Source organism: Corylus avellana, chromosome ca3 (genome assembly GCF_901000735.1).
Source record: "Corylus avellana chromosome ca3, CavTom2PMs-1.0".
NCBI lineage: Eukaryota > Viridiplantae > Streptophyta > Magnoliopsida > Fagales > Betulaceae > Corylus > Corylus avellana.
In genome coordinates, this window is record NC_081543.1 from 29509207 (window position 1) to 29524931 (window position 15725).

Here is a 15725-nt window from a genome sequence, read left to right on the forward strand (position 1 = left end):
AAAAAAATCAATGTTTTTGCCTATATGGGCCTTAGAAGTAAAAATTCAATTTTTTAAAATACCCTAAAAATCATTTTAACTTAGGTACATAAAGAAAACATTAAAACAATAAAAAGTAAAAATGGAGAAGTGAAATGAAGAAAAGGACTAGAGGAGAAAATGGAGAAGAGGAGGGGCTTGCGGTGTGATGTGAGAAAAGAAGATGAAGGGGACTTAGGGGAGAAGTGAGAACTGGAGATGGGAGACCTAAATCTAAGCGTAAAATTTTTTTTTTAAAAAAATAATATATATAATATAATAATATATAAATATTATTTAATAAAATATAAACCCGGTTTCGGTATTCATGGTAAAAACTGGGTACCGGAACCGGGGTACCCGGTTTTTTGAATTTTTCAAACAGGAACCGGAACTGAGTCCCCGGTTTTCGGTTTTTCGGTTTTTAGGTTTCGGTTCCGGTTTCCCGATAATTTTTGACACCCCTATTGAATATCAGATATCATGCTGTCTAATCAAGCTAATGTGCCTTATTGGTCGTTTATAACAGACTCTTTTGGCCGTATTGGTTAGCTTGATGGGCCGAGTCATTTATTTGACTCATTCCCGATTGTTACTAGGATTTCTATGTCGTTTTCATTTTTGTTCTTGTAATTTCTTTTTTCCCTCCCCCACTTTGAATAAAAATAAATAAATAAATAAAAAATAAAAAAAAGCTACTGTGCCTTATGGCCCAATAAAAATCTAATGGGCCATCTGGGCCTTGTGACTGATAGATTTCGTTTTATGAAAATTCTTATCAAAACATATTTCATACTCCTAATTGTTTCATTTTTAGTTATTTTTTTAAAAAAGGGGTTGTTTTGCATTGTGATAGATAAAGGAGAGCGACTTGGGTGCACCTATTGCACAAAAGGTGACTTTTGTGCCACCAATAAAAAGCTGACACATCAGTTAATTTCATTATACTTATACTGCCCACCCTAGGTCTAGGGGTGGCCGCTATGGGAGTGGGCGGCGAGCCACCCCCATGGGATGGGGGTGGCCGGCGAGCCACCCACAGGCCATGGGAGTGGCCGCGCCGCCACCCCTAGGAGTAGGGGTGGCCGGCAGCCACCCCAAGTGGGAGACCCTTCAATTCTTTTTATTTTTTTATTTTTTTATAATTTTTTATAAACAATTAATTTTTTTATTTCATTGTGATATAATCTAGTGTAGTTAAGTTTTTTTAAAAAAACTTAAGTTTGATAAGTTTGGCTTAGATGTCAACTTCTGATTGGTTGCTCACAACTCACATTTTGTGCAACCTCCTTATATAAGTTATTCTCTAGATAAAATAAACCTGATGATAGTCCATGGATAGTCCATGTTACATTGTTATGTGGTTAGGTTGAATCTGAATTTTGACTGGGAAATCAAGGTAATTAATGTTACATTGTTATGTAGTTAGGTTGAATCTGAATTTTGGCTGGGAAACCAGGGTAATTAAGAAATAAAGATTCTTTATAATTGATTGTCTAAATTGTGTGACGATTCTCACAAAGAAAAGGGTTAAAGACCCGGATGAAGAATCTCCATTCACTTCGAGAAGTTTTATCACCCATCAACTTAGAACAAGTGAATCTTGCAACTCTTCTCCGAGACTGTCCAAATAACATGCAATTTAAGCAAGATCAGGAGCTTCATATAGCTGGATGATTTTCTTACACCTAGCCTTGCAGGGCCGAATTTTTTCCATTTTTACTTTTTCACTTTTTCTTTTCCTTTTGATGTGTTCTTTGGGATAGAGATTCTCAGTTAATATAATATGACACAGTTAATATGAAACCCACGTGCCTAAGTAAATTTTAGGTAGCCTGGGCTGAAATCCGAAACCATGTTCTTTAGGTAGCCTGGGCACTAATGAAATCTACGCATAGCTCTCTCCAAAAAGATAAAAAAAAAAAAAAATTCTGCAGAACATTATACATCATCTACAGCAAGCAAACAACACGTTACATTTAACTATACAATGAAGAATGTTGTCCAAGTCCAATTCAACCCTTTAATGCAACCTGTCCAATCATATACAAATTGAGGATTGAGAGAGGACAATTTTTTTTTTTAAGGAAAAAAAAAAAAAGTGCAGGTGTTAAAACACATATGTCAATCATGTTAGCTGTGTTTGTCTTGGCTTCCTCTCCATCACCCCTACCACTGTTTTACACAAGCTGAGAAGCACCATTTTATCATATACATCAACCACTTCCATGGATGAAGTCGTTTTAAATAAATAAAACCTCATCCAGTCATGCACCATGTTTTCACCTGCAATTCTGAACAGTGAACTGGCTTGTGGAAGATGGTTTCCCCCCAACCCAAACTAAAAGCAGAAGCTTACTAGTTACTGCAATAATTGCTCGTCATCAGTTTGTAAATGGCCGAGCTGCCTTTTTGCGTACAGTGTGAAGAAAATAGTGGTGGCCACAGTGGCTGCGAAGCCAACAACGTTGAAGACGATTTGTGGGGCTGAAAGGGAGTGCCGCTCATCGGCCAAAGTCCGAATAAGGATCCCTCTGTGATGAAACAACGTGACCATGAGTCAGGAGACTGTCAAATACATACAATGTATATCTACATCCCATCTTTACTAACTAGTATTATGCCTACATGAGGAAAGCATAGAAGTAATACTGCACCATATAGAGAAAATAAAACATCAAACAACTGAGAATTTGTTTAGTTAATAACATAATGCTAGGAAAAGAATAAAGAAAATGGGAAAGATTGACACCAAATATTTTGTTGCCCACAGAATGCCCTCATGCTTCTTATATTACTGATTTAACAACACATGTTGTAAAAGCATTTGTTTGGTGAAAATGAAAAGTTCCCATAAAAACAAGATAGGAAAAGGGTTCAGAAATGAGAAAGAGAAGGAAATATTTCTCACAACTTATGGCACCATGCATTTTCCATTTGCTGACCAAAGTTTGGTCATGACCACCCAAAAACTACGAACAAGATTGTGTATGACTAACAAGTTGAAGGTGATGACAACACAGATTGATCTGAGTGCTGATTATTGTGAGAAGAAAAAAGTTGAAGGGAGTTCTTTCTTCCTAAGCAGAATACAAGGGGATGAACAAATCGCCCTAACTCGAGAAGGAAGCGAAAGGAAGAACAAGAGGTACCAAGGGCCCATCAGTGACAAGTTGACAAACACTTTTAGATCTGATACATTTGATTTAGACTCAAAGCCAGCCACAATTAAAGATTTTCAGTTGACAAAGTCCTGCATATTGATACGATCAGTTTTTGAATGATACCTAAAGTGACAATTTGACGTGGAAATAGAAAACTCTCTTTTTCTCTGAGAGGGTTAGAAAGTAGCCAACAACCGCAGCTGTCCAAAGTGAACATAATATTGAAAGACTGCCAATATCAATGTATCTAGCAACATATTAGTTTCAGACAATCTTATTGTCTATTGTGTGACAATGGGTCTTTGAGCATGCATGGATCGTTCGCTAAGTCACCACCACCACCATAGAAGTTCAATACTACACCATGGGCCATCCTCAAGCTAACCCAGGACAAAGCAACCAGCCAAATTTTTTGTCCAAGGAATCATAGAATATATGCAAGCATTCTAGAAATACATGCATAAGGACATGAATAGTAATAATCAAAATGAAAAAATAAAATGGATGGGAGAGAGAGGGGGAGAGAGTCTTTACGTATAGATTGCAACAAATATTTCCGGCACTATCCCCACCAGGGACCCCAAGATGTAAGGACCATACTTAACATTTGTAGCCACAGCGCAGTAGTTATATATGATATAAGGAAAAGGAGAAATCCTGATTAATGCTACAGATCGAAACTGATGAAACCAATTTCCTTCACCAGCTGATCTTAGAATGGAAGCTCTCTTTGGATACTTCTCTAACCACCCCTGTATAAGAATCAAGAAATGTTAAACACACAAATACCAGAAGCCCACGATGCCAATACACATGAAACTCCCAGTAGCATGCGCGTGCACACACGCAGAGAGAGAGAGAGAGAGAGAGAGAGAAAAAGGGCATATTTTACACAAGGTACGCACATGAATTTTATGATAAAAGAGAGAGCCAATGAAATATGGAAGTGAAACGCCCACAGCCACCCCTGACATGATTAGTAAAAATCCGTAGCCATAACCAAAAGTCATGCCGGCAACCCACATAGAGGGTGAAGATGGTAAAAGTACGGTAGGGAATAATGCCACAGAAGCAACGACCAGAACAGCCAGAACTGGAGTACTGAATGTTGTTGTTTCCCAATTTATAATTGGAATAATCTCCTGTAAAATATTATCTCATAAGTCAGAATAGGAAAAGGTGCAAAACATTTATATTGCAAGCATATTCACAACATATATGAACACATTTTCACAAATCTGTTGGAATCAGAAAGTAGTGATACCCTAATCTATCAGAATTTGGTATAGCATCTGGTTTGTGTTGGAAGATGGCATATTACACTACATATTAATCAGCTACAAGCCCGATTAAATACAACAAATAGTTTGTGTTGAAGGATCCATTTCTTTAGGTAAATGAAGTATCATATGATAAATGAGCTTTGGTACATCAAATCAAGTATCTAATAGTGAGATTTTATAACTTACTCAGGCCAAAACCATAAGACTAAATCACTTGTCAACATTTCAAAGGGAACCAGATCTTCTAATGGAGGAGACTTAAATTGACACATAATTGATTTGGCCATCAACATTGCCAGAGTTGCAGTACGCATACATGACATTCTAAAACAAGCTTACCAGTTGTAATCCAAAGATCTACTACACAGTTACCCATCAAAACTGCCAATATTATAGTCTTACAGATACCAAGTTCCTTTTCCCTTCCCCTGTCCACATTGTTTAGAGCAAATTGCAACAAAAGTACAAGGCTTCTAGAGCAAACTCACAGACCAGCAACAAAATCGCAAATACCAAAACTACAACAAGATTCTCCCAGGAACTTAGACGATCATGCATTCCCATATAACTAGAAGTTACACATTCATGACTAACAAATACTTTATATATGTTAGACAGTCACTGACGCAAGAAAATTCAAGTGCACGAGAAAAGTAACATTTTTCCAATATATTTGATTCAACCCACAAAAACCAGCCCAAAACCCCAAGCAAATGACAATTCAACAAAGACCCCCTCACGCAGAACCCCAAGTATCAATTCTAGCGCGCACACATGCATAACCATAACCACAAAAAGGAATCAAATTCACTTCGAAAACTGACCTTATTCATGAAAAAGTGTCCGACCCATTTGATACAAATCGCAGCCAACTCAATCCACAAAAACCAGTCCAAAACCTCTAGCAAATGTCAATTAAACAAAGACCCATCATGCAAAATCCCAAGTATCAACTCTAACATATACATCTACAATCATAACCACAAAAAGCAATCAAATTCACACCCAAAACCGACCTCATCCAAGAAAAAGGGTCCGACTTTTCTCATTACCGAAGCCAACAGCCCAAGAGGAAACCCCAATTAAATGTCAATTCAACAAAGACCCATTATGCAAAACCCGAAGTACCAACTCTAACACACACACACACACATGCACAACCACAAACACAAAAAAATCAACCAAATTCACATCGAAAACCGACCTTATCCATGAAAAAGGGCCCGACCCATTTGATACAAACCGCAGCCAACAGCCCCAAGAACACACCCAGCAGCACCAACTTGACAAAGTTCCACAAACACCCTCCTGCTCGATTTCTCGGCGACAAAGGCTCTTCCCGAACCCCACCAAGCCCTTCCACGGCATCGCAATCGCGCGGACCCGGACCCAATTTCACGTAGCCTCCATTGTCACCGTCGCCCCCAAGTCTCAGACTGAGCTCCGGCACCACCTCACCGCCACCACCACCATCTTCCTCGCTAAACATCGTCATAGAGCCCCAGAAATCGGTGGCACCGAGACCCTCCTACGGTGAGAGTAGGAAATCTCGATGTTTTGGAAAATCGCAAACCCTAGCTGCGCGCAATGTGGAAACTATTGCGGGACAACCGGAGAGAGATGCGAAGCCAAGGGAGACCGGTAGATGCGATGCGAAGGGGGTTATGGATGAAACAATAACCAAACGTAAAATACTCCAAAAGCACACATTGCTTAAAGGATTTTAAAATTACGATATTGACATTAAGCAACGGATTGCTTTTTAATTTAATAATTGAGATTTTCTTATTAAACTGCTAACAAAGACAAATATTAATATGATAAAAAATTTAAATTAAAAATATATATATGATAAAATATCCTAAGAAAACGTAATAGACTTCCTAATATCTACAATGATTAAAGAGGATCAGGATCTTTTCCATTGGATTAAGAGCTACTTTCTAATGATATATATCATCTCAAGTTATTTTCTACAAATTTTTAAAGCACTACATTATTAAAGCTATAAAATTTAATCTAGACCAAAAAAATTGATCATATTCTTTTTATTTTATTTTATTTTGAAATGGCTCATATGAGAAATACTATTTAAGTATTCTCTTGATTTCAGGTAGATTTTATTTTTTAAAAACTAGGTCGAGATGGTTTTATAAAATAATATACAGATGATGATCATGATTATGAGAGCACATAGCATTTCTCTTTATATATACCACTTTTTTTTTTTTACCAATAATTGATTTTAAGGGTGGGTTGAAACTACCAAATTAGCATTGCGAGATAATTATGAGATGTAATATTAGTTCATATAATAAATATACAAGATGTAACTCATATGTATATCTTCGCTTCTACTCTCTTTTCTTTATCTTTCATATTTATAAATATTTCAACACTTAGAAAATCATGACATTGCCAATTTGGCATAGAGTGTGAGCATTCATAGTTAGCCCCTTATTTCTACATTTTCTCTAAAAGTTAGAAAAAACTTACAAAAAAAAAAATCATTTATCAAGCTAGAAAATGAAAGTTTTTTAGTTTTTTTTTTTATTACATTCTTTCCCGCTACAAACATTTTATTACTTTAAGATTTTAAATTTTAATCAAATATTTAAGATATTGTAATAAAATATAATAATAAATATATTGAGATGGTTGCTGGTGAGAGACAGTTGTGATGACTTGCGGTAGTGGGGTTTTGCGTCATTGGGGCTTTTATCTTGGCTTCACCGTCAATGCTCGCTGCTTTTCCATTTTCTTTTTCTTTGTTCTCACACTGAGTTACCGAGTTGACCCGGTTGACTCGTTCTTTATTGGTTTCGTTAACGTTAACGTTAACGTTAACAAGTCGTTAAGTCAGACAGATCACCTGACGTGACGTTTCTTTGGTTTTTTTTGACAGAGATGGAGAGAAACTTCTTGAACCGACATGTGGGTGATGTTTGTGAATTGTGACAAAGCAACGGGTATCCATTGTGATTGGCAAATAAGAAATATGTTGCAAATTATTATTTTAATTATTAGATTTATAAACTCACGGAGGTTATATACTGTTGTTATTATGCACAATAATTGACGAACAATATAGATTAAAAAGAGAGAGAGTCGAGACACAGATTTAACGTAGTTTGAAAATTTACTTACGTCCACAGAAAGACAATGGTATTTTTCTCTTAATGATTCAGGATTACATCATAATATATATATATATATATATATATATATATATAGAAAAAATACTAAACCCTACTTGTACCGACGTATTAAAAAAAAATTTCAAAATATCCCATATCGTACTGCGGGGACCCACTCTGTGAACGTCGCTATCACAACGTTCACTCCACACCTGTGTACTTAGCCTTCCATTAGTATTAATATGAGTTACTAGTTCCAACATATACTTGTACGGATGTATTAAAAGAAATTTTCAAAATACCCCATACCGTATTGTGGGGACCCGCTCCGTAAACGTCGATATCACAATGTTCATTCCACTCCTGTCTACTTGACCTTCTACTAGTATTAATATGAGTTATTAGTTCCAACATATACAAATTTATTGATAAATTTATTTATTTCATTATATAAAAATGATTGAAATAATAAATTTTATCATTATTAGGAAAATAATATGTTGGTATCTTACAAGATAGGAAAAAGAGGATCCTAATCCCCTTAAAAGTTAAAATGAACAAGTATTTTCTGTAAAAGGTTCAAAAGTAACTTAAAATTAATTTTTAAAGATAAAAACAATGAGTTTTTTGCTTGAAAACACGCGGTGACTCGGGAAAAAGACCTTTTTAGATTGAGATCATATGTTTAAATTGTGAGTGTCTACAACCCCTAGGGCAGAGCAGGAATAACATGTGGCGCATTCTATGAAAATGGGTTAGTCCAGTTGTCAGTCTTAGGGTCTGTTTGGGATTGAGTTTGAGAAATAGAGCTTTTAAGTCAAAAAAAATTTTTAGACAAAAGTTTCATTTTTAAGTTTTTGCCAAAAGTGTTTTTTGACCATTTTTAGGTTTTTTGAATCCTTAAAAGCCCTTTTAATTTTGTTACCAAACAAGTGAGTGTTCAAAGCACTTTTAGGGCTCTCAAACGCAATTCCAAACAGGCCCTTAGACTTAATGTCAGCTTAAAGCATTTACCATCCTCTCTTCCGATTGGAAGAGAGGATGGGAAATGCTAAAGTTATATATTTTTTTAAGCTTATTGTTTGCCCTCCTATGTTTCGATTGGTTTAAAACTAATAAAATAATAATGTTTAATTAAAGTAGACAAATGTCTAAAAAGTTTTATGTTTGACTCATTTTAAAAGTGGTCCTCTAAATTTGATAAATTGAATTTTTCTCTTCAAATTTAACTTTTATTTGATTTAGTGTGAGCTAGATAATCTTGTAATTGCTTGTGATTCAAACAACTAAATTGCGGGAATTATCCCCATATTAATTTTATTATTATAATTTTAAACATCACATGACAATAGTCATGGTTGGATTGAGTAGGCAATTGGCACTAGTTAGCCAATTATTATTCTTATTTGTCAACGCACATTTCCTTTCGTTTGGGCAGATGAAGAGTAAAGAATTCAAAGAATGGGAAACAATTCAAAGCGACAGCAACGACAAGTGAAGGCATAACTAAACTTGAAAATTACGTTAATCTTCCTTCCTTCTAAACTTGATATATATATATAGACTTTGTAACAAAACAAATCTACTCGAAACTTTTTTTTTAAAAGAAAATAGAGATATAAATTGCGTTGATGAATTTGGCATGATTACCTTATGTATTAGACAAATGTATGATATTAAATTGCGAATATTATTTTATGAAATATTTTAACCCATTAAATCAAATGGTTGGTATAAAGTATTCAAACCCACTGATTACTTTTATTTTTTATTTTAAGATTTGACTCTCAATTATATTATGGTTTATTTATGTATAATTATCAAACTTTTAATTTTTTTTGCAATGTCACTAATCTGTTAAGTTTCTTTATTAAATCTTAAAGGGGAGTAATCCTAACAATTGCCGACAAAAAAATGACTCGTAATGCTTATAAACTCAAACATCCCGTGTTCTTTGGTGGGTGTGGGACAAGCCCTCTAACAACAAATACTTATTAAAAAGTATTATCTAACAAATTCGCCTTATGTACTGTAGTTAAACTGTGGAATGATTTAGGGTGCGTTTGAAATTGCGATTTCTTAAAAATAATTTGTATTTTTAAAAGAGATTACAAAACATAAGACGTTTGCCATTGCGATTTTAAAAGCACATAATATAAAATAAGAAAAAAAATTCGCGATTTCTATAGCAAGCTAGGGGAGAGGGTTCTTATTTGAAAAAACGCAAATTTAAACCAAAAGCACGATTTCGCATAACAAATATTTGATAAAAATGTAATTTTTAATATGTTTTATCAAAAGTCTTTGCGATTTCAAAAACACAAATTTTTAAAATATAATTTTTAAAATCGTACTAATTAAAACCGAAATCCCAAACCTAAATTTTACTAACTCATATGTTATTGTTTTGTTTGCTGCAGGTAAAACAAGAGCATATATGCCGGATCCGTATCAAACATACCAAAAAAGGAAATAACAAACATAGTAATAATTAAAATCAAATTTCAATGGTAATAATAATAATTATTATTTTCAGTGACATCGTTAATATAATTACCTACATGTCACATGTTGAAGATCTCACACACGCTCTGAAACGAGCGTGTAGTTGACCTTTATCGTCTGGAGCTACAGAATCACAGATATAACGACAAATTCTTACTGATATTTATACCAGTAAGAATTTATCGTTATATATATATACAAACGCGCATAAATGGATTCGATTCCACTGTTAACAGTGACAAGCTGGTAAACACCTCTCTTCCCAAAACCAGAAAAAAAAAATTCTATTTTTTTCTTCCAAATTTTGATCTTAAGAATGAATTTGAGTATCAACAAGCAGCTACAGATCCACTGTCCACAGTTCTTGGAGCTCCACTCTCAAAATCTCTCTGGTACACGAAAACTCCAGCACCCAATTTGGCCGCGAAATCGCTCACCACCCTCGTCGCCAACTCTGTCTTTCTCGCGGTCTCTGGGGTTTCCATTTCGCTCTGCCTTGGATTTCCCACGTGGGGTTTGATGTTATTTTCGTTTTCTTAATTTTTGATGTTTGTGTTTTATGTATTTGGATGTTTTAGTGTGCATATTGTTTCAATGACAGATTGGAGTACAAGGCTGTTGGTCAGCAGCTGTGTACCTGATAAGTTTTCCGATACTCCGGAACCGGTTCCGGGCCCAAATGGTGAATCCGGGTCAGCTCAGGTGTGTACAATTTTAATTTTTAAAGTGTTATATGGGTTGTGTTTAAAGAAAGGCTGTGCATTGGAGCCTTGATCTTGGTGTTCAAATAGTGAAAATGTACCTTTACATTGTGTATGTCAGTATGTGTGTATGTGTGTGTGTATAGGTTACATTCAACTTATATCTGGTTTAATTTTTTTCATTAATTTTATGCTGTTTAGTAACTTTTAAACAAATTAATATCTTGACAATTCCACGGTTAGATGCACACCAAAGTCATGTCAATTGCATAAATTCAAGTACTTTGTGTATTTTTGAACTACCAAAATTTTTTTTTTGAATATGTTTGATAATCTTGATATTTGTGGAGCATAAATATTATAGGGAGCATGTACTCCGTAACTCCAATGAGGGTTTGTCAAAATACTCATCCCATGAAAAGTTTCTGAAGGGTCTAATTGACCAGAGGTGTACTATCAATTAGATTAATATTTTGGGTTACACATTCTGTTCACTCAACATGCACACCAAATTTCATATGAATGACGTATCTTTTACTATTTAATCCATATGCTCATTATCTTTTGTATATTTTTAAAATGTGAAAAGACTGAAATTTGAATATTTTATAGATAACTCTTAATATCCATTCTTTTTCATGTTCTGCTAGTACAAAGGCTATAGGGAGAAAATGTAATCCAATGGTAAAATTGAATTCTTGGGTAGCTATTTGATAGATGAGCGGTTTGGGGTTTTTACAATTTGGATTTCAGGGAAAGATAAGAACATAAATCAGGTATGAGTCAAATTGATATAGGACGGATTAGAGAAAATCTAATGTTGGACAAGAACGGTAATGCCAAATTTGTTGTAGGAAAGCAGCACAAGGAATTTTATTTAATGGCACTGACTGTTGTAGCACCGCAAATGCACCACAGAATATTGTAATACCACGAACAATGTTGCAATTATTGTAGCAGATTTTTTTTTTTTTTTTTTTTTTATGGTTTTGGTTCCTATCTAATGGTGGGACTTTTGATTTTCCTTAAAGCAAAAAGAAGGAGAAGATAACCTAGATATCACATATCAAATCAGAGAATTTCTCTCAAACACTTTGCGGAGTTTATTGTTTTCTCTTTTGGTTAGAAGACATTGACGCTTTTGATTATTGTTACCAAGTCTTCAGCTATGTTGCATCGACTTTGGCAAGACAAATATAAGTGCTGTTGCTCCTTTCCACCTTCTTAGTTGACAAAGGCCAGACTAATAGTTTTCTTCTATGGGTCAAGAGATGGTTGAAGCAAGTCAAATAATGAATCAGAGCCATCATGCTTTTCAATTTTAGCCATCCTCTTTTTAGCAACCTTAAGTTACGTTATTCAAATGAGGACCTACATGAGGTGAACTTAGAACATGCTCAATCCTATCCTGATTATACTTCTATTGGTTGGTTGACTGTTTCCATACAGTGGATTGCTACAATTTTGTCAATTATGAATGTATTAAATAGACGCATACATGTAACATAAGGATATTTGGTTTGTGAAACAAGGGAATATATGACTTTTTACCCTTTAGTCTGATATAGACAACTCACTTGCAGAGTTATTTCATGCCATATTGATCACACTGCTGCATGTCTTGTTTCAGGTGCCTAAGCAAAAGGACTCTTCTATAGTGAAAATATTGAGGGAATCAAATTCCCTTTTGCCTCATGTAGTCCTTGGTAGTACGCTGTTGGCTCTTGTCTACCCACCTTCTTTTACATGGTTTACCACCAGGTGACTGAACACTCTTTAGATGAATTGGATGGTCAATGTGTGCCTGATTACGTAAAAAGTTGCATCAAAGAGCAACCTCAAGGAAAAATGATGAGCCATTTGCATATTGATCTTCTTTACTGTCTAAAATGTGGAGAAAGCAGGTGTTAATTTCTCTAAGGTTATGAGTCATCGACAAATGCATCAAAAATTATATATAAGCATGTATCTGCTTGAATTACTTTTCTAAAGTAGGATAAGTTTCGCAGTCTTTATCTATGGAACATGAAGAAGATACATCATTATTTTTGCTATGTTACTTTTGTGAAACCAGTGAGGGATAGGAGTTAATTTTGGCTTAGTTCATAATGTTGATTTCTAACAAAAACTGAAAAGGAAAAGATTTACAATGTTTATCCAAAGCTTATGCTTATAATTCATGTTTTTTTTTTATTTTTTAATTTTTTTTAATTTTCTATTTCTAGGTACTATGCACCGGCATTGGGGTTTTTAATGTTCGCAGTTGGGGTCAATTCCAGAGAAAATGATTTCCTTGAAGCATTCAAGAGACCAGCAGCTATTTTTGCTGGTTATGTTGGCCAATTTGTTGTGAAGCCTCTTCTTGGATATCTTTTTGGCACAATCTCAGCTACACTATGTGGTCTACCACCTTCCATAGGTAAGTATTCTCTCTCTCTCTCTCTCTCTCTCTCTCTATATATATATATATATATATATTGTTCTTTCGTTTTTGATAGCTATTATCAATCTCACCTTCAAAAACCTGCCGACACTGGGTTAACATTTTCTTAATCTATGTAATAGGTGCTGGGATTATGTTGGTATCTTGTGTTAGTGGGGCCCAGCTCTCAAACTACGCTACTTTTCTCACAGACCCACTAATGGCCCCTCTAAGCATTATCATGACATCATTGTCTACTGCTACTGCAGTATTCATCACACCAATGTTATCACTCTTGCTCATTGGAAAGAGATTGCCTGTTGATGTGAAAGGAATGATGTCTAGCATTACGCAGATCGTAGTTGTGCCCATTGCTGCAGGCTTGCTATTGAATCGGTGATATAACAACTCCATATAACTTGATAACATATTGAACTCTTTTAGTGGTCCCTACCTGTCTCTTATATTTGTGTCTACAGGTTCTTTCCCCTGATCTGTGATGCTATTCGGCCAATTTTGCCTCCACTATCAGTCTTGGTAACAGCTCTCTGTGTTGGAGCACCACTTGCCCTTAACATTGATTCTGTTTTATCTCCTTTTGGAGTGACAATTTTGTTGCTCGTTATTGCATTTCATTTTTCTGCATTTGTAGCTGGTTATTTCTTTTCTGGTCTAGTCTTCCATAAGGCAACAGATGTGAAAGCTCTGCAAAGAACACTATCCTATGAGACAGGTCCCACCTTTTAGCCATTAACAGCATTGTAATACTCTGCATCTGCATCTGCAAAAGAACACTATCCTATAATGTTTTTGATTTTGCAGGAATGCAAAGTAGTCTTCTTGCCCTTGCACTTGCAAATAGGTTCTTCCAAGATCCACTTGTGGGTGTGCCTCCAGCAATCTCAGTAAGTTCATGCCATCGCTTTTGTATCAAATTTCTCCTATTTTTTTCCTCCAAAAAACGAATTCAGTTAAATCATCTCTCTCTTACTGGGAGAAGCAGGGTTTTTTGCCCCTGATATGAATAAGATTAAATCAACTCCCTATATAGTAATTCCATCCTGTATAGTTTGATTGTCATGGATTCACACTCACTCTGGTTTTCCTATCTAGAATAACCTTTGCTTGCTGTTTTTTTATTTACTGGATATACGTTCACAGCCAATATAGAATCATATCACATATCAAATGATAAGAAAATCAGGCAGATGATTTACAGAATTTGGCCAGATTATATTCGAAGTTCTCTCTCTCTTTGGACAAGTGGTGATTTAAGCTAGAGGTCCATGAGTTTGAACCTTAACTCCATCAATTAATCATCCTTTGTTTCAATTAAATATTTCATATGTTGGGCCTCGCCTATTAAAAAAGAGTTTGAGCCCAAACGTAAGGGGGAGTATTAAAGTATTAATAAAATAATTTTATTTATCTCTTCCTATAGGCTTAAATTTTTGGAGTAAGTGGTTTATCCGAAGATGATGCCTTCTTACTCCAATTGTTAGAATGTTACCATACGTGTGCTAGAATATTTTCTCCCGCATTTTGTTTTTGAATAAGGCTGCATCTGGGGTTGCACAATAGTCTGTCTTGTATAATTTTGAGTAATATCCATAATGTTTCTATATGATTTGCAGACTGTAATAATGTCTTTGATGGGCTTCACTCTTGTAATCGTTTGGGCTAAGAGGAAAGAATAAGTATGATTTGAAACAGCACTACAAGTCTTGATATGCTGTGACTTTGTCCATCCATCATATCTTGAGGTGAATGGGCAATGCAGAAGATGTCATTGACCACTTGAAGATGGGACCTTCAGGTTGCCGTTTTAGGTGTCATTCTTACATCATCTCTTGTAAAGAATGAGTGGCTTCCTTTCGTGTCAATTTTTCCTTCAAAGATGATATAAAAAGTTGCATATTTAAGAGGATCTTGGAAGGAATCGGTTGTGGCAAATATAAAAAGCCTCTGCCACTGCTTATGTATACACAACTATGTCTATTTAATTATTATGCAGGTACCATAACCTCTAACATGACCTAATTGATTTTCATGTTAAATTGTAAGAGTTATTTGAAATTCTAATAATGGACAAAACATTTAGAGACTGGTCTCTAAAATAATTTACTCCCTCAAAATTATTCTGTAAATTTTAGTTTTTTGGATAAACAAGTATTGAATTAAAAGAAACAAAATACAAAGAAAGAGACCATCAGCAAGGACCCACAAGAAAGAAACACACAACAAACCAAATAACAAAGCAATACAAACAGCCCAGCTGAGCTGAGCGTTCAATGAGGTTCAAGAAGGACAAGATGGCAAAATAAAGAATAGAGAACAAATGCCCAACTTCATCAAAAGATTAAAGCCCAAGATGCTCCACATGAAACCCGTTCTCACATATACAACACTCTACCATCCCCGTTCACTTCGTTTACACATACAATCAGGGAAGTAAGGTCTTGGAGAATGAACACTAAAGTTACACTGAGGGCATT

At 35.2% G+C, this 15725-nt stretch overlaps 2 protein-coding genes across 3 annotated transcripts; one reads left to right on the forward strand and one right to left on the reverse strand.

The window, feature by feature from the left end:
• Positions 1-1971: 1971 nt before the first annotated feature.
• Positions 1972-6153, reverse strand: LOC132175396 (uncharacterized). Its single transcript, XM_059587340.1, has 4 exons — positions 5670-6153; positions 4088-4324; positions 3717-3934; positions 1972-2552 (listed from the first exon to the last, which is right to left on the reverse strand). Exons 1-4 carry the CDS (start codon positions 5958-5960, stop codon positions 2381-2383), a joined length of 918 nt encoding a protein of 305 aa, XP_059443323.1. The 5' UTR covers positions 5961-6153; the 3' UTR covers positions 1972-2380.
• Positions 6154-10324: 4171 nt separating this feature from the next.
• Positions 10325-15206, forward strand: LOC132174808 (probable sodium/metabolite cotransporter BASS5, chloroplastic). Of its 2 annotated transcripts, XM_059586491.1 has the most exons (8): positions 10325-10616; positions 10709-10809; positions 12439-12569; positions 13034-13227; positions 13374-13626; positions 13710-13963; positions 14053-14135; positions 14865-15206. In XM_059586491.1, exons 1-8 carry the CDS (start codon positions 10424-10426, stop codon positions 14925-14927), a joined length of 1272 nt encoding a protein of 423 aa, XP_059442474.1. In that variant the 5' UTR covers positions 10325-10423; the 3' UTR covers positions 14928-15206. The 2 variants fall into 2 exon arrangements, with proteins under 2 accessions (XP_059442474.1, XP_059442475.1); XM_059586492.1 differs by lacking the exons at positions 10325-10616; positions 10709-10809 and adding an exon at positions 12102-12188.
• The last annotated feature ends 519 nt before the right edge of the window (positions 15207-15725 follow it).